General features: G+C 47.4%; 1 protein-coding gene and 1 long non-coding RNA gene across 2 annotated transcripts; one reads left to right on the top strand and one right to left on the bottom strand.

The window, feature by feature from the left end:
* Positions 1–10,528: 10,528 nt before the first annotated feature.
* LOC105538321 lies at positions 10,529–14,527 on the bottom strand. Its single transcript, XR_001005880.1, has 2 exons — positions 14,379–14,527; positions 10,529–12,477 (listed from the first exon to the last, which is right to left on the bottom strand). It is a non-coding gene; the product is annotated as an uncharacterized LOC105538321 (long non-coding RNA).
* A 2,088-nt stretch (positions 14,528–16,615) lies between these two features.
* PCK1 (phosphoenolpyruvate carboxykinase 1 (soluble)) lies at positions 16,616–22,277 on the top strand. The gene is made up of 10 exons (XM_011978164.1): positions 16,616–16,737; positions 16,906–17,169; positions 17,607–17,788; positions 18,232–18,435; positions 18,566–18,753; positions 19,411–19,573; positions 20,013–20,237; positions 20,326–20,457; positions 20,885–20,980; positions 21,187–22,277. Exons 2-10 carry the CDS (start codon positions 16,946–16,948, stop codon positions 21,639–21,641), a joined length of 1,869 nt encoding a protein of 622 aa, XP_011833554.1. The 5' UTR covers positions 16,616–16,737; positions 16,906–16,945; the 3' UTR covers positions 21,642–22,277.
* The last annotated feature ends 2,996 nt before the right edge of the window (positions 22,278–25,273 follow it).

The raw sequence follows: 25,273 nt of genomic DNA on the forward strand, positions 1-25,273 counted from the left end.
GGTTTAGTTGGCTCACTTCCATTCTGTTGAACTTACTCAAAATGTCAGAACATTCTACATTTCCGGCATATACAATGTTCACATGATGACAGTTTTTATAGATGCCTCACGTCATTTAATTCCATGCACCCCATTTTAATTGTGTCCTGTTTTATCTGTTGATTTTTTACTTGGCAAATAAATACTTTTGAAAGGAAATTTTAATTCATTTTCACATGTGCTGGCTCTACTGGAGAGCTCATAGGACTGGACAGCAACAGACCCAGCCAGATTTGAATTTTTATCTAAATTCTCAATCTGAACCTCACACTTACAAATAAATGTGACTGCTGGAAAGAGTTTGGGTGTTGGAGTCAAGAGACCAGGCTCTAGTTCTTGGGCAAGTCTCCTAACCTCTCAGGGCCTCAGTTTCCTTGTCTAAATAGTAGGGAGTTCAGTGTGGAGATTCTTGACTGCCTTTCCAGCTCTTAGTACCCCGTGATTCCAAGATTTTCTTCTGGTCATTTTCCTTCCCAGCATCTGTCCAGAAAACCCCACTCTGACATCTACTTTCCAGTATTTACACGAAAAGAACTTATTTTGTTCTATAACTTTGTATGTTTACTGCATTGGGATTTCTTTGAGTGGGACATCCTTAACACAAGATGTTCCTCATTATTTTTAAACTGTCCTGTACGATCCTGAAAATACCCTGAAACTCCATGTATGGACTGCCTGAATTGTGAACATTAACCCACATTTAGATAATCACTTGGTTATGTAATCAGGCAATGAAGTTCACGTTAAAAAGAGGAGTGTCTTGACTTTTGTCTTGGGTCCAGGATCTGCCCTTGGGACCCATTTATCACCTCATTTCCCTTCTTAACTCCTGTTTATCTCTCCTGTTTCTACTCAAAGGAACAGGAAAACACCCAGTATAGCACTTCATTTTATTAAATAGATTGCTCTGAGTGAAAAACAAGGTTGTCCACCTGGAGCTGTGATAAGTCTTTTTTTCTGTACTATGAGGACACTAGGTGTGAACAGATACTGACATCGGAAAGTTGAGGGTTGAGGAGCGGGGTGAGGAGGAAAGAAAGAATGGCAAAGGAGTTATGTTGCAGTCAGTAAAGGTTAGAAATGAATCACAAGATCGGGGTAGGAAACCAAGTAATAAAATAAGTGCATAATAGTGGGTTGCCAGGTAGACAGTGGGCTCATACTGAAGTGATAACGGCAGTGCAGCAGGGAGGCTGAGCCACAGAAAGGAGTGGGCGAGATGGAAAAATAAAGAGAGAATAATGAAAGCCAACACAGAGGGGGAGAGCAGAGGAGTCTGTCACTTTGTCTTAGGAGAAATTAAGAAGCAGACAAATTATAAGTGTACTTTCATTTGGAAACATGATCAGACAGTCTGAGATGGGTGCTCCTGGGTGAAGTGATCATGGCTTGTAGGTGCCTGTGAGTTGCTCGCTCTGACCTGACATGGGAAGGACCAGGACTTGCCAACATTTGCAGGTGGCGATGAAGTGCAAGACTGAGGGGATGCGGGGGGGCCCATTGGATCTCTTTGATTCTTCTGTTCAGAAAGAAAAGAGCAGAAGATCATGGCTAACATTCTTAAGGGCCCTGGGCCAATGCGGGTGTTCTCATTGAATTTTCACCAGGGCCCTATGCAATAGGTGCTGGTTTTATTCCTCTAGTTCAGATGAGAAAACTGAGGCCAGGAGCTTGTTCAAGATCACATGAGCAGCAAGGACTCTTGCTTCCGATCTCCCTGACACCTGCCTGCCCAGGTTGCCTCCTGAAGCCACTGCATCACCATGAATGTGCATCTCCCACGAGGGCGGGTGTGTGGCTTGCAGCCACAGGGAGGCGTTTTCAGGGCCCACCTGGAGTTGGATGACATTGTTTTCCTTTGTCCTGACACCAGAAAGGAAACTGGCATGGCCACTCTGAACATTTTTTCTTCTTTGGCATTTGGTTGCCTTTTTTCCCTCCTCCATTGGCAATAGTTCTATCAGGTTCTCAGTCAAAATAACGCATTGCCCAAGCACAAACGTGACCCTCGCTGTGTCATGGGAACACATTGCACAGAGAACTCCATCACACTCAAACACCAGCCGTGCCTTGCCAGCCCCGGTGGACTTGAAGTTTGGATAAGATTTAAGTTTGTGGAGCAGCTCAGCTCTGGGAGCGTGGTAAGAGTGGGATCTAGAGAGATGGGAGTTCCTCCTGCAAACGTGCTCTTGAGCCTATCTTGAGGTCAGTAACCATGCTCAGCCACAGTGGCCTCTGCAGGTTGAGGAAGGATTCTCTGTCCTTCCAGAAACTTCTCTCTAGTTTCAAATGTCATACCCAAATGAAGAAAGGAATGCTTCCTTTGAAATTGATGCCATCCTTGGAGCCACCACACTGAGTGCGGGCCTCTTGCACCCCCATGCAGGGTCCTGCTTTGCTCTTCCTGTCTTCCCTGCTGCAAGACCTCAGGGAATGCCCATGGACCAGGCACTTCCTGAGCAGGTTTTCACTAAAAGAAACACTCAGCAAAATAAAGAAAGTTCCTAGCGTACCGTCCAGGCCCACCTAATGTTTCCTGAGGACAATAGAAGGCATCATTTGTTTTCAGAGCATAATTTTATTATATCTTAATGCAAGAAAAGGTAAGATAAATTTCCTATTATTTTAAAATAACCACGTCATTGTTATAATACCACACTATAATAACCATTTTACTGAAAATGATGAATATATAATTGCCTTTCTTTTATATTAGCATATTATGATTTACCACCACAAATGTTGTTTTTCTTTTCTTAATTAATTTTTGTACTTTCAATATTGAAAACCTTTTCAGCATCTTCTAAACTGGCTCATTCAGGCTTATACTGTAGACCTTTTGCAACAAGCCTATAGTTCTGCCATCATCTCTCTTTTCAGATGGTAAATTGCCCTGAAAGGTTTAATGAATAAATGAATACATTAATTCACAATGCCCAGAGAAGGGTCTCATTAAAACAGCATGTGTTTGGGACGCTCAGCTGGCATTCGGTGGATGGGGGCTGACTCTCTTATGATGAAAGATGAACTTAAGCCCCCTGAACTGTCTCCTTATGACTCATAAGAGTTTTTACCGGTATAGTTATGTAAACGAGCAGAGCATGAGGGAAATTATTGTTTAATTTCAAAAACATAACTCAATCATGAATACAAAGTATGCTCCTGCTTCATGCTTTGATGTCTAAGGTGACTCACTGCATGGTACTGCGCTTGAAAGGAGATGGGGTGTGGAGCAGGTTTGCCTGCCCGAGGGAGGTCATCCCATGTGTCAGGAGGATGCAAAGTACCTCTTGTGGGCAGGGTTCACCTTCAGTGCCCTCCGCCGAGACTAAAGATACAGAGACGCCTGCAGGGCAGGACCGTGACATGGTCTGTTCAGCATTCTGCACCACGTGGAGGATTTGCTACCCACCACGTGCCTGTAGCGCTCCCCCCAACTCTGTGACAACCCCCCAAACTCCCACATAGTTTCAAAGGCAGCCCCTTGGCAGGTGGTGATGAGGGTTCTGCCTCAGGTTCAGAACATGTTCACAAAGTAAGGTTCTGCCAAGTCCTAAAGATGCCATGTGCACAGGCTGTGAAGTGCCCATTTGTCTCTCTTGGATTAACTTGTAATCAATCTAATTGAGTGCTGTTTTAAAATCCAGCAAGACACAATTTGTTTATTTTATTTTGTTTTCTAAATAAAGAATGATTGCAGAAAGAGGCTTGGGAGGTCTCAGGAAAACAGAGAGGAAAAAGTGATCCATGCAAATAAAACCCAGAACCTTCTCAATGATGTGTTTAGAGGCTCGAACAAGGTAGAGTAGTGCACAGAGGCTGAGCCTTGGTCAAGGTGTCCCAAGTGCATCTGGGAGACACTCACGTCTACCTAATCTTTCCAGGTCTCAGAGTTATGACCTCCAGCTTTTCATATCCTAGGAGGAGATTGCTCTTAAAGGGATGCTCATCTAAACCAAACTCAAGACAGCGATGTCTAGAACAAGAAAGCTGACATGTTGATCTGTGCTCAAACTAGAGTTGAGCTGGCTCCGAGAGCTTCTGGTCTCCAGGATCCACATGGCCTTTGGAAACCAAAGCTCAATTCCAGGGGCTCAGGGCCAGAGAATCAAGCAAACGTGCTGTTTACAGAAACTGAAATAATTCACTCATTCAACAAATATTAGTCAGCACCTACTCTGGTCTAGCAACTGTTTTCAGGGCTGTGACCAAGACAGACAACACCTTTGTCGAGCATGGAGCTTAAGTTCTAGTTAGTCGTAGATTCTGGAATTGAATCCCTAGAAAAATGAAGAAGGCAAATGTCAAATAGTAACTGTCAGAAAGGAAACACAACAGGCGCGTGTGTTACAGGAACTGGGAAAGGCTGAGGCCCGGATGACCCGAAGGCCCGTCCATGTGCAGGCCAGGAAGGGTGCTCCATGCAGAAGCACAGCAGGTGCAAAGGCCTTGAACTGGGGATGAGGGTGGCTCAAGGATGCAATCAAGTTCAACTCACAAAGAGGGAGCAGATTGTGAAATTCAAAGGAGATCCTTGTAGCTTCGAAGGCCGGACCATGGTCTGAGACAGAGCAGAGAATCAGCAGATGGAACAGGTTAATAAAGCAATGGACTGAAATGTTCAGGATTCCTCTGGTTGTTCTATGTGATTTCCCATGGCTGTCTCACCCCTCAAAGCTGTTGGCATGGTGCCCGGACTGCTGACCGCACTCAGATACATGTTAACAAATGGTCGCGGCACTGCAGAAAGCAGAGTGGAGTGGAGTGGACAGCCCTGCAGTGGCTAAATACTTTTGTTAGAATGCAGGTGTCTGTAGCCACAGATGATCAGCTTTCTCCATTCACCAAGATGGCCCGTGCAGGCCTTGGCTTCCCGGGGAGAATTAGTTTTCATCTCTGACTTAGACTTTTTTTTGTTAAGGAACAACACATGTCACATAAAACTTTTTTTTGACATGACAATACCTGGAATAATTAGATACATAAAGAACAATGAGGGAGCTGCGCTTTCCTGAGTGTATTTTGAGCAGTTATTACCCACCATCAGTGCCTTTCAAATGTCACTTGTGGAGTGTTCGTCTGTTTGTCGTGAAGCACAAAACTTTTTCTCTATTCTTTGCCAAAGTAGTTGAGAGCATTTTAAATCTCTGTGTTGAACTATTGCAAGTCACTCCAAAATTAAAGTGCTCAAAACCTTTATTTTGAAAAGCCCGAACGGTGCCCATCAAAGCAGCACAGAGAACACTGTCTTTTCAGTACTCACCCAGCTCATTCCTCTAGAAATGTCAGATATGCTCTCATTTAAATAATTTGACAGCTCACAAGAAGCCATCTGATGAGTATTGCATTCAATTGTTAAAAGTACAACAAAAAAAGTCAAGAAGTTTTTCTTCCAAAGAATTTATCATTAATTCACACAAGCTACTTTATATGTGGTCGCCTACTAAATGCAATTATTTAATTTCTCTGTTTCTTTCTCTCTCCCTCTCCTTCTCTTTTTCTGCAAGTGGAGGCTGCGAAGACCCATTTTAATATAAAGGACACTTGGGCTTTTCACCGGAAATGAAAAAACAATGCATTAAGGCTGTTAAGTAGGCTTCACACATTCAATATGTTTGCAGGAATGTCTAAACACAGAAGTGTTTGACACATATAGAAAAATACATGTATTTTAAAGACATGCTTGACTCAAAGCACCCGAACATTTTATTTACCACCATGAGGCAGCTCATTGAAAATCCAGCCTGGCCTGTTTTGTGACTGCACACATTCCGTTTGGTTAAAGAAGCACTCAGTGTGCACGGGTGGTTGTGTACCTCCTTAAACTTGTGTCCTGGACGTTGAATTTGACCGGATAGAAATGAACACGAGCCCCTGAAAGATGAGGTGATCGTCACTCATCTTGTTCCCAGGATGTTCCAGACGTGGGGAGACAAACGCTAGGCTTGTTGTGGTTTGCAGTGTCTCAGGTTGAATGGACGTTGCAGGTCTAGGGGATGGATACCCAGGGATACAAGGGAGTCAGGGGCTCCCTTACAGCTGTTCTCATGCCTGTCATTCATTTAGCTCTTTAGCCTCTACTATGTCTTCCTCTTCTACTACTTTCTGTCTTTGGGTTAAAATGTGGAGAGCTGACTTGAGTGAGTAGCACACTCTCATGCTCGGGCCAGCCCTCCACATCATGAGTGGGCTGCAGCCACCCCAGGCTTCTGGGAATAAGGTGGGGTACGGGAAGCAATTAAGAAATTGCTTTGCTGACACAGCCCACTTGTACAGAGCACCTTGTCTCTGAGGGAACGGCTGTCCTCTGTTGGGGAAAATCGGGCCCAGCGAGCCTGACTTGCTGTGCACATTTGGGATGTGGCCGGAGCCTCAGCATCCACTTGGGAGGGTGTGTACCGGCTGCCGTGTTTCCTTTCGGCAGGCTTAAATTCATTTCTTCAGATGTTCCCGTTAGTTAACAATGATTGATAGAGTAAAGACATTATTAATAAAAATTAGGCACCCAGCTAGCGAATGGACTTTTGTTCGTGCCTCAGCACTCAGCGAAGGGCAGATGAAAAAGGTGTTTGCAGCAGCATGCAATTGGAATGAGTCGGGCCAGGTGGAAAATGAACTCGGCCATTCATCAAAGCTGTCAGGACGGGTCTCTCACCAGAAGTGTTTACCAGTGTTCACCACGAGCTTCCGAGTTCTGCTAATGGGAGCTCGTTCGACTGTAACTCAGAGGACTTGGAAAACGACTTGGGTGACTTCGCATACCTATTTTACTGAATTCGCCTAAGTGTGACTCTTGATGCTGACACTTACGAGAATGCACAGTGGGACTTCCAGAAAAGTTACCAGTGCAGTTCAGAAAAATGCCTCCGTGAGGGCGGGAGCCTTTGAGGAAGTCCAGGTGGCATGTGCTCTGGGGAGGGGAAGAAGCAAGGGGCACAGCGGCGTCAGGAGTGAAAAACGAGCCGCTTATTCCACGCACATAATAACATAAATCTGATTCAAAAAAGTGAGAGACAAGAGGAGTCGACAGGAAAGCATATGGAAAAAGTTAAATAAAAACCCAAGCTGCTATCACCATTACTCTATGTCTAGAGATTTATTGGGGAGTGGGTGTGTTTACTGTCCGTGCAACACATGTGCTGCTTAGTCATTCGTAGCCTTGTGCAGCTGAGTTCCCACGGGTGTGGAGCTGGTCTTCCTGGCTGGGCCTGGGCAGCAGACATTTGCTGAGCACCTACTATGTGCCAGGTGTGGTTTGGGGGCAATGAGGATGCTAAGTGGAGTGAGAACACAGACTCCTAGAAGTTGACAACTCTGCTTGGACTTCTTGTCCCCTCCATACTTAGCACTCCATAGGAGCCAATGGTTAAATAAATAAAAAAATTTGCATCCCAAAAGAACTGTGATTTGTAATTCCCCCTTCTAGAATTTAGGAGTGTCAGCTCAGATGTGCCTGGCACTATGTTAAGTATGTTTATTTGGGTTCCCAAATCTAATCCTTGTGAAAAAGCAGGTGCCATAATTATCCTCATTTTGCAGATGAGGAAACCGAGGAAGCATAGAGAGGGTGTACCTTGGCTTAGGGCTACACAGTCAAGATGTAAAAGGAAACACCTGCCTCCAGAACCCACACTGTTGGCCTCTACACGACGCTGCCACCCCAAACCACCCCATGGACCCTACAGATAAAAAATGTTGAGCCAATCTGTACTTCTTCTAAAAAATGATTTTATTTTTAACATAGAGATGGGGTCTTGCTATGTTGCCCAGGCTAGTCTTGAACTCCTGGACTCAAGTGATCTTCCCACCTCAGCCTATCAAAATGTTGGCATTACAGGCATGAGCCACCACACTCGGCCCAATCCTTACTTCTGATGCTGTTACTGACCAAGTGGGATCAACTGCTCAGTGAAGTTGATTAGACCATATAGAAGTGAGTGTCCAAAAGTCCAGGGACCCTATTGTCTTCCAATTCATGAGCACTTGACTCTGGTACTTACAGAGAGAGCTCCAAAGGCCTGGGAGCTGAGGCCAGCCCCTGCAACAGATTGCCATGTCCTCACCCTGCTGGCCCTGCCATGTCAGCTCCCAACAGGCAGCGAGGGATTTGGAAAGAGGCCTCTTGCATCATCGCTTCCTTGTGCCAAGCCAGGGAAAGAAAACTTGTATAACCTAGGCCAGCTTTCGGCAGAAAACTGGAGGGTGGAAATCCATGGAATCGAAAGGTAAAGAATTACAGAACTTATATATGAGAACGTGCAGGTGTCCCTGAACCCTGCTTCCCAGGTTCCTGTTTGAAACACCAACTTACCGAGAAGATGAGCCCTCCCTATCTGTGTTGGCTTGTGATTCTATTATCCCATGGCAGATTTTTCATCTGCTTCACGATTTTGCTTTTTAAATATTCAAAACACCAAAGTATACATTTCTTTCCCCGTTGCCATTGATCTTGCTAGGCTGCTTCTTCAAAGCAATGTAGGCTAGTTTTGCGAAGGACGCTTGTCAACCGGCACCTTTTTCCATCAGACTCTGTGGTCATTTTTCAGACAAATCGTGTTTTCTGTGTGCAGAAGAATGGACCTTACTTCTGCACCAGGCTACAAGAACAGCAGTCCCGAGGATGCTCAATTTCCACTAGATTTCAACTTGGAAATATTTCAGGTTTCTATAGTTAAGATAGAGGCCCCTGACCCTGACAAGACATGCAGAGGCTGGACCCCTACCCTGGGAGATGTGTCCAATCGCCCAAGCCTTGACAAATGTGAATTCTACCCTCCTTGGTAGAGGAGCTGACAGGGTGACTTAGATTTACCGAGTTTTTGGAATTGTCCCCAGCGTGGATCAGAAAAGACATTTTTGTTCTGCGCTGCACTATTACAGGCAAGCGGAACAATTTGCATAGTTACCAGGGAGCTCCGGGGAAGGGTAGCGTTCAGTTCTCAAGCAATTATCTTTATTTCCAATAGAGTTAACTGCACTGCAAAGTGGATCCATTTTCTCACTGCAAAATAAGCGCATTGGATTGTTTTTGTGGTAACTATGCAATTAGTTCTTTTTGCTCATGCCTTGCCTGGTGCTGCTGTCTTTTCTCTGTGAGTGTGTTTGAAACAGTATTCGGTGGCAAATTTGTTCTCACTCGGAGAATGGACTTGCTTACTCTGTAATACCTGAAATCAAGGGCACTGTGGATCCCCAGGGCCGTCTCCATTTTAGGGAGGAGGAAACGGAAACCAAAGCCTAGTGAGCTGCCCAACGGACACCTCATGCCCAGCAGTGCCATGATGGAGCCATCTGTTTGTGTCCCAGATCTTCCGTCGGTCCTTCTAGATTCTAACACAGATGATGCACACATTTTAAAAGACCGCATGTAGCCACCTAGTGCCCTCAACTCTAAAAGTCATATGCAAACAAAGGTTGGGAAAAAATAGGAATGGGGAAAGATGTTAATAAAAATCTGGATATGCTCTACGATATGCAAACTGAAGGAGAGAACTCAGGCAGGCCTATAAAAAATGGGGGCAAGCCTGAGTTTCACACTGCTTTTCATCTTGTCCTCCTTAGTCATCCCTCTCCACCTAAGGTAGCTGTGGACTTAAATTCCCTGGCAGGTTTCTTCAGCAGCCCATTTTCACATGCACATGCTGCACAGGAGCAAAGACCTCCCGAGCTTCCAGCAAGAAGGGCCGCTTAGCAGACACTGGGCCACCAGTCATCCAGCACAGGTGAGAGGGGAGTGAGGCAGACATCAAACCCACCATGGGCTTCAGGATCTACGGCAGGGAATGTGTACAGTGAGATAAAGGGACAGGACATCCCCAGTGGCTATGACCTTAGAGCATGTCTCATCCACGTCTGCACCGCCCAAGTGAGGAGAATGAGGCCTGGGCAGGTTTCTGGGGGAGCTGAGACTGGAACCAACCCAGGTCTCTTGAGTCTTGTTCCTTGTAAACTGACTATGGGATCTTGTCTTCATTAAGATGCTTTTAGCTGCAAACAACAAGACCACCCAACTCCAAACAGCTTAAAGGACAAGGGATGCTTCTATCTCATACTCTAAGAAGTGCCCAGAAGATTAACACAGGAGAGTAGCTCTAGAATCTGCTTGTCCTGACTCTGAGGCTGATTCTCCTATTATTGCCCTGGGCTGCAGCCTTCATATAAGCGAATGGTCAGTGTCACAGAGAGGTGACATGGCTCTCTGAAGGGCGAGATCCTTCCTGGGATGGAGGTAGCGTGTAATGTTGGGCTGTGGCACATGCGTGGTTTCTCATGGCTGGGTTGCCATTAGGCCTCCCCATAAATCTGACAGAGAAAGCTCCAAAGAAAATAAGCCAGCTTTTACAGAGTCACTTTGCTGTGGGTCAGTGGTGACTGAAACAGGAGATACCCAGGCCTCCCAAAGGTTCTAACACCTGGATATTTAACTTGTCTTCTGGGCACATGTTTGCAGCAAGAATCATGCTTTAATAACAGGCACCAAGCAAAGTGGTGTAAGTCTAGATTCATTTTTATTTCTTTATTGTGGGAAAAAATACAAGAACAAACAAGATCACAACACTTCTGGGGAAAGAGTTCTTGAGGATGTGAATTGTCTCTGCCGGGTACATTCAGCCCTGAGCTCACTGTCTTACGACAGCACAAGCTGTGTAGTGAAATGGGAATGATTAGGTTGAAGGCTGGACAGGGTGATGGGTGTGTTAGGGACCTGTCTGCACCCTAAGTGGGCTTTGGATACCATCCTCCAATCCCTTGCTCTCACATCTTCAAAATTAAAGACTGGACAATATAATCTTTTTAAAAAATTGAGGTGATAGTCACACAACATAAAATTAACCATCTTCAGGTGCATAATTTAGTGGCATTTACTACATTCACAATGTTGTATAATGCCCCTCTGTCTAGATCCAAAACATTTCCTCATCCCCAGAGGAGACATCCCTACCCATTGAGCTGGAGTAATGTCATCTTTTAAGGACATTTTCAATTATAGGATTTTATGACATCAGAATAGGCACTTGACTCATTCAACTCTGTGAAGATACCCTCTAGACTGCAAAGACATTGAGATAACCCCACAAACGTGAAACTTCTAAATATTTGTCCCTAACAAACACAATTGAGGTAGGGTGGATGACCTGAATCGCCCTGGTGGATGACTCTGTGGCCGATCATTACAAAGCTGACTGGTGTTTTCCTGCTGTCAGAAGCTTCACGATGGGGCCAGTTGGGTGTCCAGTGAGTAGTATCCTTGGCAACAGAGACCCAGGCGGATTTGCGTAAATACCTTTCGTCCCAGGACACAGGATTTACACTGTGTGTTTCTCATCACCTTCAGGAAAACCACTGTCCCTTTTTCTCTTTACCGGATGAGAGTCAGGCTTTCCTGCAAATTCAGATTCCTGAACCAAGGGGCATTTTTGTGGTCATCCCTTGGGTGTCCCTGTCACTGCCATCGGTGGCTGGGGTGAAATGAGGAGGTCGTGGCTGTGTGTTTGAGAGCCTTAGCTTGGGAAAATGGTGTCTTTGCCGTCTCTGGTTCTCGACTCTTCAGCACAACTTGGTTGTGCTGTGTGGATTTTCAACGTGTTCCAGCTGTGAAATTCCTTGTACTACAAACATCCAATATGGAAGCTGAAAATGTGCAACAGGTCAAATCAGAGATGCCATGGGTGAGGAGGGCTTAGAGCCCGTCTCCCGCAACCTTTCTCTCTCCTCTGTGAAGGGTGAGTGGAATCACCCTAAATCACTGAGAACCCAGTTGGGAAAACATGGACTTTGACTTTACATAACCTCCAAGCACTGCTGTTGAGAGTCTTTAGAATTTCTGTTCTTGTTTTCTTTTTTTTTTTGAGACAGAGTTTCACTCTATCGCCCAGGCTGGAGTGCAGTGGTGAGATCTCAGCTCACTACAACCTCCGTCTCCCGGGTTCAAGTGATTCTCCTGCCTCAGCCTCCTGAATAGTTGGGATTACAGGCATGTGCCACTATGTCTGGATAATTATTTATATTTTTAGTAGAGATGGTAGAGATGGGGTTTCACCATGTTGGTCAGGCTGGTCTCAAACTCCCGACCTCAGGTGATCCACCTGCCTCAGCCTCCCAAAGTCCTGGGATTACAGACGTGAGCCACCGCACCTGGCCCGGAATTTCTGTTCTTTTATTGGCCTCCAGGTAACCAAGAAACACCAACGTGTGTTGCAATCAGACTGTCCCCTGAATCCTCCACCGTGAGACCCCACCAAAGTCATGACTTTGTTTTCTGTTGCTCACCTGGAATGCAGCCATTCCCCATACCCACCTCCCCTGGTCACATCTGCTGCATCTTGGCTGTCCCTGCCTGTGTTTTCTGCTGTCTTTGTCACTGCTCCATCCTGCACGACATTCTACAGGCTCTTCAAAGTCCAGTTCGCCCACTGTCCCAGAACCCTTCATGGTAGCCTGCTGGGAGAAATTGGGCTACAGTCCATCACAGGTGCAAAATGACACCTGAGAGGCGGCCCTGCCACTGACCACTTCTTCCCTAACACATGCTCAGTAGGCCAAGTGTGGTGGACAGGCACACCCTGGCCCAGGGGACCCAGAGGACTTGTGTTTGGAACTCCCTTTGCTTCCTTAGGTCTGCCATGACTGTCTGGCCCCCTCCTGCAGGGGCCACGTGTGAGCGGCTCAGGGAAGTTTCTCACTAACTGCAAAGCTCTGTCTTGATTACAAATCAAGACAAATTAAATTTGATTACTGACAAATCCATGTCTTGATTACATTTTAGATAGCGAACGGTGGCCCTGGCTCTCCCACTGGAACTGTCTATGTGGTACTTGGCCATGTACAACTTCTTTAATTGGACTATCATGTGGGTCTGATGATAAACCAAATATTCTAACATCAGGGTGTGGGTCTCCCCAACTCCCCATCTTAAGTCTTTAAGGAAATTGTTTCTTATGCAGGACAGCTCCATAACTTGTGGGATCATGTGCAAAATAAAGACGTAGGACCCCTTGTTCAAAAAGGACAAAAAACCCATATTCCTTTCTCCCATGGTCTATCTGTTGCGGCATATTTTGCATTTGCTGTTTGATGTTGCACTCCCTTGGGCAGGGGATACGCAGGGAAACCAGTGCAGACCCTCACGGGCGCACAACCCTGACCTGACTTCCCTGCGCTTGTGCTCAGACCCTTGTCAGGGTGGAGGGTGGCAGTGGTCACTGAGCAGGATGAGACAGGGGAGCGGGCGGCTGAGGCTCCATCCTCAGAGGCAGAAAGGCTGAGGGAGGCAGAACTGTGCAAGAGCCACGCCGCATGTCCCATCATCCCTTCAAATGTAGAAGTGACACAAACTTAGAAGATCACTATGAATTTCAGACAGTGACCCCAGAGCATGAAACCCCAAGAGAGGAGCCCCCTTCCAAGAGTGAGGCATGCTCTTGACTATGAAGTGGACCCTGGGATCAGTATACAGTAGGTGCTCAGCAAGTGCTTGATGACTAGGCGCTGGGGTATAGAGAGGGAAGGGCTCTCAGTTTGAGGACACATCTAGAGAACTGGCGATAGTAGCTGCTCATTCCCTGTTGAAGGAATGAATGATTCCTTTCTCGACCCTCATCTATACCCAGCTGGGTTTAGACCCTCAGTTTCCTCATCTACAAAATGGGAACGATAACAAAGGTATGTACATCAGAGAAAATCATGGAATGCATCCCATTTCTGGCATGCAGAGAAAGCCCAGTATTATCAAGATTATTATGCCCGGTGCTAGAGACATAGCAGACATTTAATAAACGTTTGAGCTGAGGCTTCCTAGAGAATATGAGATTGCAGCAAATTGGATGTAAAACTTCTCTTTATCTTTTTAAATCCGTCTGATTATCTTGTATCAGGATATAGCTGGTGTGGTCACAAAGCAGGGAAAAAGCAATTGATATACCTGACTAATAGCAAAACATGGAGTGGCCCCAGGAAGGTGCAGAGAGGAAGTCCCTTTTCGTTTGAAACTTTTTTAGTGTCCAGTCTTTCTTTCTCCTTCCTTCCCTAATTTTGTACCTGGGTTCAACTTTTTATACGTTTTTCAAAAGAAGAGCAGCCTTGGACCTAAGAAAATCTGAGCCTAAGGAGCCTCCAAAAAGCTAAGAGGTCTGTATAGCATCTGCCCCTGAAACAACCAACGCAACTCACAGGCATAGTGAGTCACCTCCACGCCCCACCCACTGAGCACACGCTGCAAAGTCCACTCGGGGGGTTCACCGGGGGTCTTCAGGGATCCCACCAGCAGGGTGCCTGTTCGGCTGCTTCTTCAAGTCCCTGTTGAAACCAACAGAGAGTACTTAGTTTTGAGGTTTACTTACAAATAAGCTGACGGTCAGATGGGCAAGACCCATGCCTCCGGCCAGCCCCTTGAAACTGTTGTCAATGAGTCCCCGTTGGGGCAGGAGTCTCTAAGGACAGGGAAAGATGGGGGCCCGAGGGTATCATCTGCCGAGACCTAAGGCACCTGCACCCATACTTCTGCCTGTGTGTCCTCAAAACTCTCTATCATGATTCTTCTTCCAGAGACCTCTGTCCTTTGAGGCAAGTCTGTAAACCTATGTTTGCTTTTTAACATTTTGACAAGGGACAGTTGCGGGGGAGTCACATCGTCTTTCCACGCTGTAAACGCAGGTAACGACAGGATTGGATGAGGGTCGGTGGTGACTCGCTGCTCCGACATTTTTCTTGAACTAGCTGTTTCTCTCCCAGAAGACTCAGAACATAAGCACCTTGAATGGACAGGTCGCATTTAGGACTCCAAATGAGTTCTGCTTTCCCATTTTTGTTTTCAATCTATGTGCTCTTTCAGGGACTCAAACCTGTTACCATTTTATCAGCAAAATGAGACTTTCTACCCATTTGGTGGGATGAGCCTCGCCAGGAGTGATGTGTGTGTCATGGAATTGCGGTTGTGCATTGGAATGGCTAATTCCCTGATGTCAGATGCTAAGGAAGTGGCCTCAGCTACTGAGCATCACGTTACTGCTGGGTTTAAACACAACAGGAACTTATGTATGGATGACAGCACCACTAATAACGAATGCCAGTGACCTAAACAGGGAATAACTTCAAATGAAACAAAAAATGCACCTTATATCGTATTTACCCTGAAAGACACAACTGGCTGAATAAAATCTGATTAAATGAAACCTAGCAATGGGTTGATAATTTTGGTGGAACTTGATGATGTGTGCATGCCCAACACAGTGTGACCCAAGCCCCCTGGGAAGGTCCTCTAAGTGAGTTTGGTTGGAGGCTGCCATTCACAGTGCCTTGCATTTGCAGAGCGGCTCTTTCTAAGCCCAGTCCTGGGGTTATCTCCGGGATCATCCCACATCCCAGCAGAAAGATGGGCCAAGTCCCCACCTGACCTCATCTTAGGCAGAGAGGCTCCACGGAAGTGTGGGCTGGCTGTGGGGAGTTGAGGCCTAGCCCTGCTCTTTTGACGTTTCACCCCGTGTTCTCCAAACTCCAGCAAGCAGCTTCCATAGTTCATTAAATTGGACTGAAAGTCTGATGGCTTGCAAAGCAAATTCTTTAAAACTGTTATAAAGGTTTCATTGCTTAAGCATATAACCTAGCAAAACTGCCATGCCGCCTCCACTCCCTAAACTCTAAGACTTGCCAGGGAAGTGAACAGTGTCTAGTGGACTGCAGGAGTAACTGCACTCAGCCCAGAACTCCCTGGAGGACACAGGGAAGGTTCTGGAAAGTCGATGGTACCTCACAGGGAGGGACGTGGTGCTCCAGGCCCCAACTTCCTCGTGTTCAGATACTCACTCTGCCACCCACCAGCCAGCTGGGAGTAGCTACACAGTCTCTGCCTCAGTTTCCCTATCTGTATATGGGTTGTTCATAGTCTCCACCTCAGAGGGTAGTAATGATGCCAAGCTCTTAGAACAGTGCTCAGTATGTGTGCATTCTGTGCCTACTCTATGCCAAGCACTATAGATAGAAAAATGAACAAAATAGGGAGAAATCCCTGCCCTCATGGAGTTTACATCTGGGGCGGTTGGGGGCACACAGCAGACAATCAATAGAGTGATTAGCTCCCAGTTAGGTTAGGTATTTCCAATCTTTGCCTATAAGCCACATATTTGCCCAAGTTAGGTTGCATTCTTCCCATGCACTTTGACTGTGAACTTTGACTGTGGGATGACATCTTATAGCTGTGGTGTTTTGCCAACCAGCAGCTCTTGGCACACAAAATGTGCTGCCAGCAGCCCTTGAAGTCCGGTAGGTGACCTGGGCAGCCTTGTCCTCGACCCTACCTGCCTGTTAAGAAAAGAGTGTTGTGTTTTGCATCAGCAGTAAAATGGGTCAAGGTTTAGTCAATTGGAAGTTGTGTCAAAACTCACTACGGTTGGTTGAGGGCCCGAAGTCTCCCAGCATTCATTAACAACTATTGTTCAATGATTATCTCCCTGGGGCGTGTTGCAGTGAGTTGGCTGAAAGCATAACTGACCCTGGCCATGATCCAGAGACCTGCCCCCTGATGTCAGTGGCGAGCCTCCCTGGGTGCAGCCGAGGGGCAGGACTATTCTTTTCCACGGTATTTAAAGCTGAGAGGTTCTGCCACGGAGCACGGCCTTCCCACTGGGAACACAAACTCGCCAGCAGGAAGAACCCGGAAAGAAACCTTGGATCTCCCTTCGAGATCGTCCAAAGAGAAGAAAGGTAAGTAGAGCTTTGCATTTACATTTCGAAAAATTACAAAGATGAACTCATTTTTTTCCTGAGAGTAATAACTATTTGGCAATGCACGGTCCCAGCTAAAGGCCGTCGAATGTGTTTGAAGATGTCTGTTGTTGTTTTTGTTCAGGACGCTTGCGTTTTCTATTTCAGGTGACCTCACATTCGTGCCCCTTAGCAGCACTCTGCAGAAATGCCTCCTCGACTGCAAAACGGCCTGAACCTCTCGGCCAAAGTCGTCCAGGGAACCCTGGACAGCCTGCCCAAGGCAGTGAGGGAGTTTCTTGAGAACAGTGCTGAGCTGTGTCAGCCTGATCACATCCACATCTGCGACGGCTCCGAGGAGGAGAATGCGCGGCTTCTGGGCCAGATGGAAGAGGAGGGCATCCTCAGGCGGCTGAAGAAGTATGACAACTGGTAAGCTCGGCCCCCACTGCCTGCCCCAGGCCCCTGCAGGCAGGGCTCCCCTGCGTCTCCTGGAAGTTGGTGGAGAAAGGTGAATGAAGGCCTCTCGGGAGTTTCAGACTCTTGAGAAGTTGAATGCAATGGTCAGAACCATACAGATTTGAGTTTTGTGACATTAGTGGGCTAGCCCAAGCTTTAAATGAGGTGGTGTGCACAAAAGCTCTGCCAACTAGTTTCTTGATAAAAACGAAAGACAGCCCCTCTCCTACAGACCAGCTCCTAGTTGAGTAAACGCCCGCCTGGCCATGTCTTAGATGGTCTGTGTGTTCACACGGATGGACTGTTGTTAGCATGCTCAGTGCTCTGCTAGGCATGGAAAGCCACGGTATTGAAGGAGATGGTTCGCTGCCCGTGGTGCTTGGCTGAAAGGAAGCCTGTGATTTTTGCAGCTGGTTGGCTCTCACTGACCCCAGGGATGTGGCCAGGATTGAAAGCAAGACAGTTATCGTCACCCAAGAGCAAAGAGACACAGTGCCCATCCCCAAAACAGGCCTCAGCCAGCTCGGTCGCTGGATGTCAGAGGAGGATTTTGAGAAAGCGTTCAATGCCAGGTTCCCAGGGTGCATGAAAGGTGAGCGGAATATTGATTTGATTGGGAAAAATAGCAGAGAACCTTTTCTTATTACATCTATCCTAATGGTAATTCAAACAGTAATGGAAGCTCCCACCACCTCAGACATCTTTCAGTTCCATACATGAAGTTGGCAATGTATCGAAAATGCACATCCCTCTTCTGCTTTTACAGACTGTCTTATACAAACGTGGAAACTATTTCCATGCATGTGGGTTTTAAATAGGTTGGTGGGACCTAGTTGCACATTTGTGAAAACTCTTTAATTTCAGCAGGCTCTTCACTCTCCAGTGGCCTCTCCTAACCTAGGGGGGCTGGTGGCCAGCAGGGTGTGGTGGTGTTAGTGGAAGACTGTGAAAATGGGTCTACCTGGGAAAACAATGCTGGTTGTGTTCAAAGTCCAAGGTCATTTCTCACCAGTGCCCACCCATCGCACCCTGTAGGTCGCACCATGTACGTCATCCCATTCAGCATGGGGCCGCTGGGCTCGCCTCTGTCGAAGATCGGCATTGAGCTGACGGATTCGCCCTACGTGGTGGCCAGCATGCGGATCATGACGCGGATGGGCACGCCCGTCCTGGAAGCACTGGGTGATGGGGAGTTTGTCAAATGCCTCCATTCTGTGGGATGCCCTCTGCCTTTACAAAGTAAGTGTATTATTTCAGAATCAAAAGTCAAAATAAAAAAAGAAAGCTGAACAACAAACCCCGGTGGGTGCCTCGGGGACCCCCAAGCAGGGCCCTGGCGCACTGACGTGGGAGGGGTCCTTGTTCACAGAGCCTTTGGTCAACAACTGGCCCTGCAACCCGGAGCTGACGCTCATCGCCCACCTGCCTGACCGCAGAGAGATCATCTCCTTTGGCAGTGGGTACGGCGGGAACTCGCTGCTCGGGAAGAAGTGCTTTGCTCTCAGGATAGCCAGCCGGCTGGCCAAGGAGGAAGGGTGGCTGGCAGAGCACATGCTGGTGAGTCTGCAGGAAGCCCTGACGTGCAGATGAGAGGCCCGGGGGGTGGCAGAAACAAACAGCATTACAGTTCCCATCCAGCAAGACCCAGTACACCTTTCCGAGCATGCAGGTTCCCAGACAGATTGGGAAACCCCACCAGTAATGATTAGTGCACACGTATACGTCACTTTTGAAGGGCCCCAAACACCAGGGGACCATCGAGATCCTTTGGACTTCATGATTCTGGGAATGTTTGTTTGCACGGATACCTGAAGAAATAGATCTTGAGGGCCTACATTCCAACCTCTGGGCTGAAGTACCAACCTCGGGGAGAAGGGAACAAAGATCACAATAAAGAATCTTGTCCCCGGCGGGCGCGGTGGCTCAAGCCTGTAATCCCAGCACTTTGGGAGGGCGAGATGGGCGGATCACGAGGTCAGGAGATCGAGACCATCCTGGCTAACATGGTGAAACCCCGTCTCTACTAAAAAATACAAAAAACTAGCCGGTGGCGGGCGCCTGTAGTCCCAGCTACTCGGGAGGCTGAAGAAGGAGAATGGCATAAACCTGGGAGGCGGAGCTTGCAGTGAGCTGAGATCTGGCCACTGCACTCCAGCCTGGGCAACAGAGCCAGACTCCGTCTCAAAAAAAAAAAATGAACCTTGTCCCCAACAGATCCTGGGTATAACTAACCCCGAGGGTGAGAAGAAGTACCTGGCAGCTGCATTTCCCAGTGCCTGCGGGAAGACCAACCTGGCCATGATGAACCCCAGCCTCCCCGGGTGGAAGGTTGAGTGCGTTGGGGATGACATCGCCTGGATGAAGTTTGACGCACAAGGTGACTCTTTTAGACCCAACTGTTGGTAACGATTAGACTCAAGTGAATTATCAACCTTCAAAACATGCCACGTTCTCCTTGATCCAGTGTTTGGATTTTTAAATTCTGTTAGTCCAGAGTTGGCCAAACCTTAGAAATACGTATTCTGTAAGAATTCTTCAATTTAATATTCAATCTGGATTGAAACTGGGCCATATGTTGCTGTTTGTTGACATACATACATTTGTTTAAATGGTATTGGTGGAAAATTGTGGAGGAAGCAAGAATTGTAAACATCTCAAAGTTGCATATGATGCTTGGATGAAAAGAGATAAATGTACATTCTAGGGAGGGAAAAAAGATTTGAGAAGTTGGCATAGAAATTAGTCCGGCAAGATATAAGAGTATATGTTCTGCTTTGCCTGGCACCCACTACTACTTCTCTGGTTTAAATCTCCAGGTAATTTAAGGGCTATCAATCCAGAAAATGGCTTTTTCGGTGTCGCTCCTGGGACTTCTGTGAAGACCAACCCCAATGCCATCAAGACCATCCAGAAGAACACCATCTTTACCAACGTGGCCGAGACCAGCGACGGGGGCGTTTACTGGGAAGGCATTGATGAGCCGCTAGCTTCAGGCGTCACCATCATTTCCTGGAAGAATAAGGAGTGGAGCCCAGAGGATGGTGTGTCCCTGCCAGAGGCCTCGGTGTGCTGGGCTGCAGGGACTGCCTGTTTGAGCCAGGCACTCATGGGCCTTTCTCCATCTTCTAGGGGAACCTTGTGCCCACCCCAACTCGAGGTTCTGCACCCCTGCCAGCCAGTGCCCCATCATTGATGCTGCCTGGGAGTCTCCGGAAGGCGTTCCCATTGAAGGCATTATCTTTGGAGGCCGTAGACCTGCTGGTGAGGTTCTCATTCATTTAGGCTGGGAACATGGGTGTGCTGGGTACCGAAGGGCATCTGTGAAATCTCTGCTTTTCCATGACCTTGTCAGAGGGTGCCCAGGGGCTTCCTTTCTTGAGCTTCTTTTCCAAAGAGCCAGAATAATTGGCAAGTTCAAATGTAGAATCCTTCTGGTCACCTGGAACTTTTCTGAATCCTTAATCTATCATAGCTTGATCAAATTTTACTTTTTACTTTGTGGCCTCAGTCATGTAACCTTGACTTAGCAGTTTTCTGCAGTTTAGCTTGGTGAATGCAAAACTAGCTCGGTTACGAAGTTATTGTCTTTCCACGTCTTTCCATGTTGTGAATAACACCACTGGTTGTAGAGGCTGAATTTTAAAGCCTCTAATGAATGTTTCTTTTTTTTTTTTTTTTCCTGCTAAAGGTGTCCCTCTAGTCTATGAAGCTCTCAACTGGCAACATGGAGTCTTTGTGGGGGCGGCCATGAGATCAGAGGCCACAGCAGCTGCAGAATATAAAGGTAAGTCAAAGTCCTGATTTGAAACCACAGAGAAGTGGGATTAGAGCGCTCTTCTTCACTCTTATATCTCTCTCCTTCTCTGTGTCTGTGTGTGGGGAGAGAGAGAGAGAGAGGAGAACAAAGCATGCTGATGTCAACAATCAATGGGGCCAGTTTTGCCTAGGAGAGCATCATTTACCAATGGAAGCTCCCTCTCTGTTTAACAGGCAAAATCATCATGCACGACCCCTTTGCCATGCGGCCCTTCTTTGGCTACAACTTCGGCAAATACCTGGCCCACTGGCTTAGCATGGCCCAGCACCCAGCAGCCAAGTTGCCCAAGATCTTCCATGTCAACTGGTTCCGGAAGGACAAGGAAGGCAAATTCCTCTGGCCAGGCTTTGGAGAGAACTCCAGGGTGCTGGAGTGGATGTTCAACCGGATCGATGGGAAAGCCGGTGCCAAGCTCACACCCATAGGCTACATCCCCAAGGAGGATGCCCTGAACCTGAAAGGCCTGGGGCACATCAACGTGATGGAGCTCTTCAGCATCTCCAAGGAATTCTGGGAGGAGGAGGTGGAAGACATTGAGAAGTATCTGGAGGATCAGGTCAATGCTGACCTCCCCTGTGAAATCGAGAGACAGATCCTTGCCTTGAAGCAAAGAATAAGCCAGATGTAATCAGAGCCTGAGTGCTTTACCTTTAAAATCATCCCCCTTCCCATCCATAAGGTGCGATAGGAGCGAGAGAGGGCAAGTTTTCCCAAATTGATGCCACCATAATAATCATCACCGCCGTGCGCAGATCTGAAAGGCACACTTTGATTTTTTTAAGGGGAAGAACCACAGAACACCAGCTAGTAGCTAATGAAAATGAGAAGGGAAATCTTGGCATGCCTCCAGAAATTCACACCCAATGCATAGTTTGTTCAAATTTAAGGTTACTCAGGCATTTGATCTTTTTAGTGTTTTTTCACTTTAGCTATGTGGATTAGCTAGAATGCACACCAAAAAATACTTGAGCTGTATATATATGTCTGTGTGTGTATGTGTGTGCATGTACGTCCACATGTGTCTGTGTGGTATATTTGTGTATGTGTATTTGTATGTACTGTTATCGAAAATATATTTAATACCTTTGGAAAAATCTTGGGCAAGATGACCTACTAGTTTTCCTTGAAAAAAAGTTGCTTTGTTATTAATAAGTGTGCTTAAATTATTTTTATACACCATTGTTCCTTACCTTTACATAATTGCAATATTTCCCCCTTACTACTTCTTGGAAAAAAATTACAAAATAAAGTTTTATAGAAAAGATGGATTTGCTTTGCTCGGTTTTTCTTATTTGAGCTACCAAGCAGAGTGAACTCTGATTAAGCATCTTGTGATTTAAATCCCTGCCCCCTCCCCAAGAAGGTGGGGACGTTCAGAATCACACTTGAAGAGCGGGTGGGTTGTCTGGTCCCAGAGAGAAGGAAGGAGCCCATGGGGAGGAATGAGGCCGGGAACCGTGCTTGGGGTTTTCTGAATTTGTTGAAGCCACTAGTTGGCGTCCTTTAACAATTCTACAAACCTTTAGATGGTGAGGCTTCTGTGGCTGGACTGGGAAGGTTTAATGTCTGCTTTTTGACAATTTGGGTCTGGAGGGGGCTTAGGCTTCCACAAAAATTACTTTGTGGACAGTTTCATAGGCTTTTGCCTTTTAACTCTTCAAAGCAACAGTTTTCTCAACTGTCATCCCCGCGGGGGAGTGGGGAAGACAAGTGTTCTTGAGAAGGAAAAGCTGACAGGATCTGGGTTGAGCAAGCATTAATTGAGCGCCTTCTGTGTCCTGGACATCATGCCAACACCATGGGCTGCCCGAGAAGAGAGGTGGGTGGTTTGGACCCCAGCTCTGCCTTGAACCTCACCTGCTCTTCTCTACTCCCAGTGTTTATTGGATATTCCAGAACGGTACAAACAAACCATAAACTTTATATTACAGGTTCATTTTGTGTAAATACTATTATCTTCAAGTTGTAGTTTCTTTCTTGGGTCCAGGCTGTGAAATTGGCTTCACCCCTACCACACCCCAGCGGACAGGCTTGTTCTCATGTCACGCTCCACCCCTCCAGTCTCCTCAACTGGAAAACTTGCCTCTTTTCCTCACTTCCTCTGCTCCTTACGATGGCTTCACATGGAAGGTGAAGCTGAGAGCGCCCCAATTTTACAGGCGAGGAAACTGAGGCCAGGTGTATCTATCAGGGCTGAGAAATTGCCAGGATTTCCTTCCCCATTAAGGAGCTGAGAGTCCTAGCTCCAGACTCATTGGCTTGTTCTAACATCAAAACCACTGATGGGAAAAACCACTTAGTGGAATTCAGTGCTATCTGCTGTATTAGTTTAAATCAGTGGCATTCAAACTTGTTTCTCCTTTTCACTGCAGAACAGGTTCTTGACATGTACTTGACTCAGAGTCCCACGACTAAAGGAGACAGAGCTCAAGGCAGCCCACCTGAGGCTGGGGAGGGAGTCCAGAGTGCAGGCCACCTGGCCTCCATTTCCCCACCCCTTGGGGGCCTTTGGGCAGCTCCTTGAACCCCTGAAAGGGGCTACCAGGATAAAGTTTGTTAAAATGCATGCCTTGTGCCCCACTGTCCTATGATGGGCTTTTGGTACTCTTCACTCCCCCAGCAGGCAAAGACACTGGCCATCCCCAAATTCCTTCCCCTCCTGCACAGCGTCGCCCACCTGCCAAGCAGCCTCATGTTGGACCATTTGCCAGCAGGCCCTGCAGGTCTGGGGGACAGCCTAGAGGTGGTGACTTACATGCGCAGCATAAGAGTTTTCAGGGGACCAAAAGGACTCAATACATGCCATTGGCTCCTGACTCAGTTTCCCCAAGCCATGCCTCCTGAGTGCTCCATCTGTCTTCAAATCCTGGTTTCTGTGCGGGGACCTCTGTCTACAATAAACAGGATACTATGAGCTCATTCTTCAATGTCCTCTTGTCGTGCTTTCAGATGATTCAAAGTATATAAGCTAAGCCCATTTGCAGGAAGCTCATAGAGGGCGACTGGCTCATCACTTGAAAATATGGTTGGAGTGAGATGGAGAGCCCAGAGTCTCCTGATTCCTGGTCTACCACCGGACCACATGGCTCCAAAACCAACACTGGAACTGACGTCCTCTACTGGAATCCAATGTAAGAGCTGCCCCCTGACCTCCAGGAAGCTGTGTTGGAGTCTGGGTTAAAGACCAGAAAACAATAGTTATGCAACAAATATTGAACCAGGACAACAAACCTGCCCTTATTCCCAGTCGTGTCATTTAGGGGGCACTGGCAGGTAGGCAGGTGGGGTGGGGTGGCTAGGTGGAGCCGGGCACACTTGGGAGCCAGGAATTACAGGGCTCTCTCTCTTCTCTCCCTCTCTCCTGGGGCCCACCCTAACCTGGAGCCCCCTGGGCTGCTCACTCGGCCTTCTGGGTGCCAACAGCCTGCACCTTCCAGAGTGCACAGTTCTGGCTTTAAGACCGCAGCGCATGGGCCCTACTGAGCTCCCTTGACCTGCAACCCTGCCAGAGGGCACCAAGCCAGGGGAGTAGCCTCTGCTTTGTCCTCGCTGTCAGCAATTGCAGCAATGGCCCCAGTGAATTCATCTATAAGAAAGAGCTGGCCACCTGCTTCCTCCCTCCTGCCCTTTTTCCTTCCCTGGGGGCAGTAAACACTGGTAACCTTGAACATATCACAGCTCTGCCACTGGCCAGTGGGGTCTTCTTCTGTCTCCTCTGTGCCACTGGGATCATAATACCTCTGGTGGAGTCCGATAAGGATGAAATAAACTAGCCCAGTGCAGTGCCGAATCTGCAGTCCGGAGGGTCTGTGTGTGAGCCACAGCCCTACATCTCCCTGGGAGTGTGCCCTTAGGTGAGTGCAGGAAATACTGAGCTTCAGTTTCCTCAGCTGTAAAATGGGCGTGATGATTACTTTCTCCAGGGGGTTGTTGAAAAGCATGAGATGATGCCAGCCAGGAACTTGGCACACAGCTGGGCCTGGTGGGGGCGGCTGTTCTTGTTTTTATTTTACCCCACTTCTCCAGGCTGTGGGAGCTCGGAAGCTCGCTCCCCCACCAAGCCGCTGTCCCACTGATGACCGGCTGTGGCTCTGGAGTTGAAATCTGTCCTCGGTGCAGCCTCCACAACTCCTACTTTCACTGTGCATTTCAGGAAAAGGAGCTGAAGAGCGAAGTCAATCAGGAATATCGGAAGCATTTTTTCTCCTGGTGTAGTGAACCCATCCCTGTAGCGAGCCACTTCACCCTTCTCAAACATTT

The sequence above is a fragment of the Mandrillus leucophaeus genome, unplaced genomic scaffold, assembly GCF_000951045.1.
Source record: "Mandrillus leucophaeus isolate KB7577 unplaced genomic scaffold, Mleu.le_1.0 Scaffold19, whole genome shotgun sequence".
Lineage (NCBI taxonomy): Eukaryota > Metazoa > Chordata > Mammalia > Primates > Cercopithecidae > Mandrillus > Mandrillus leucophaeus.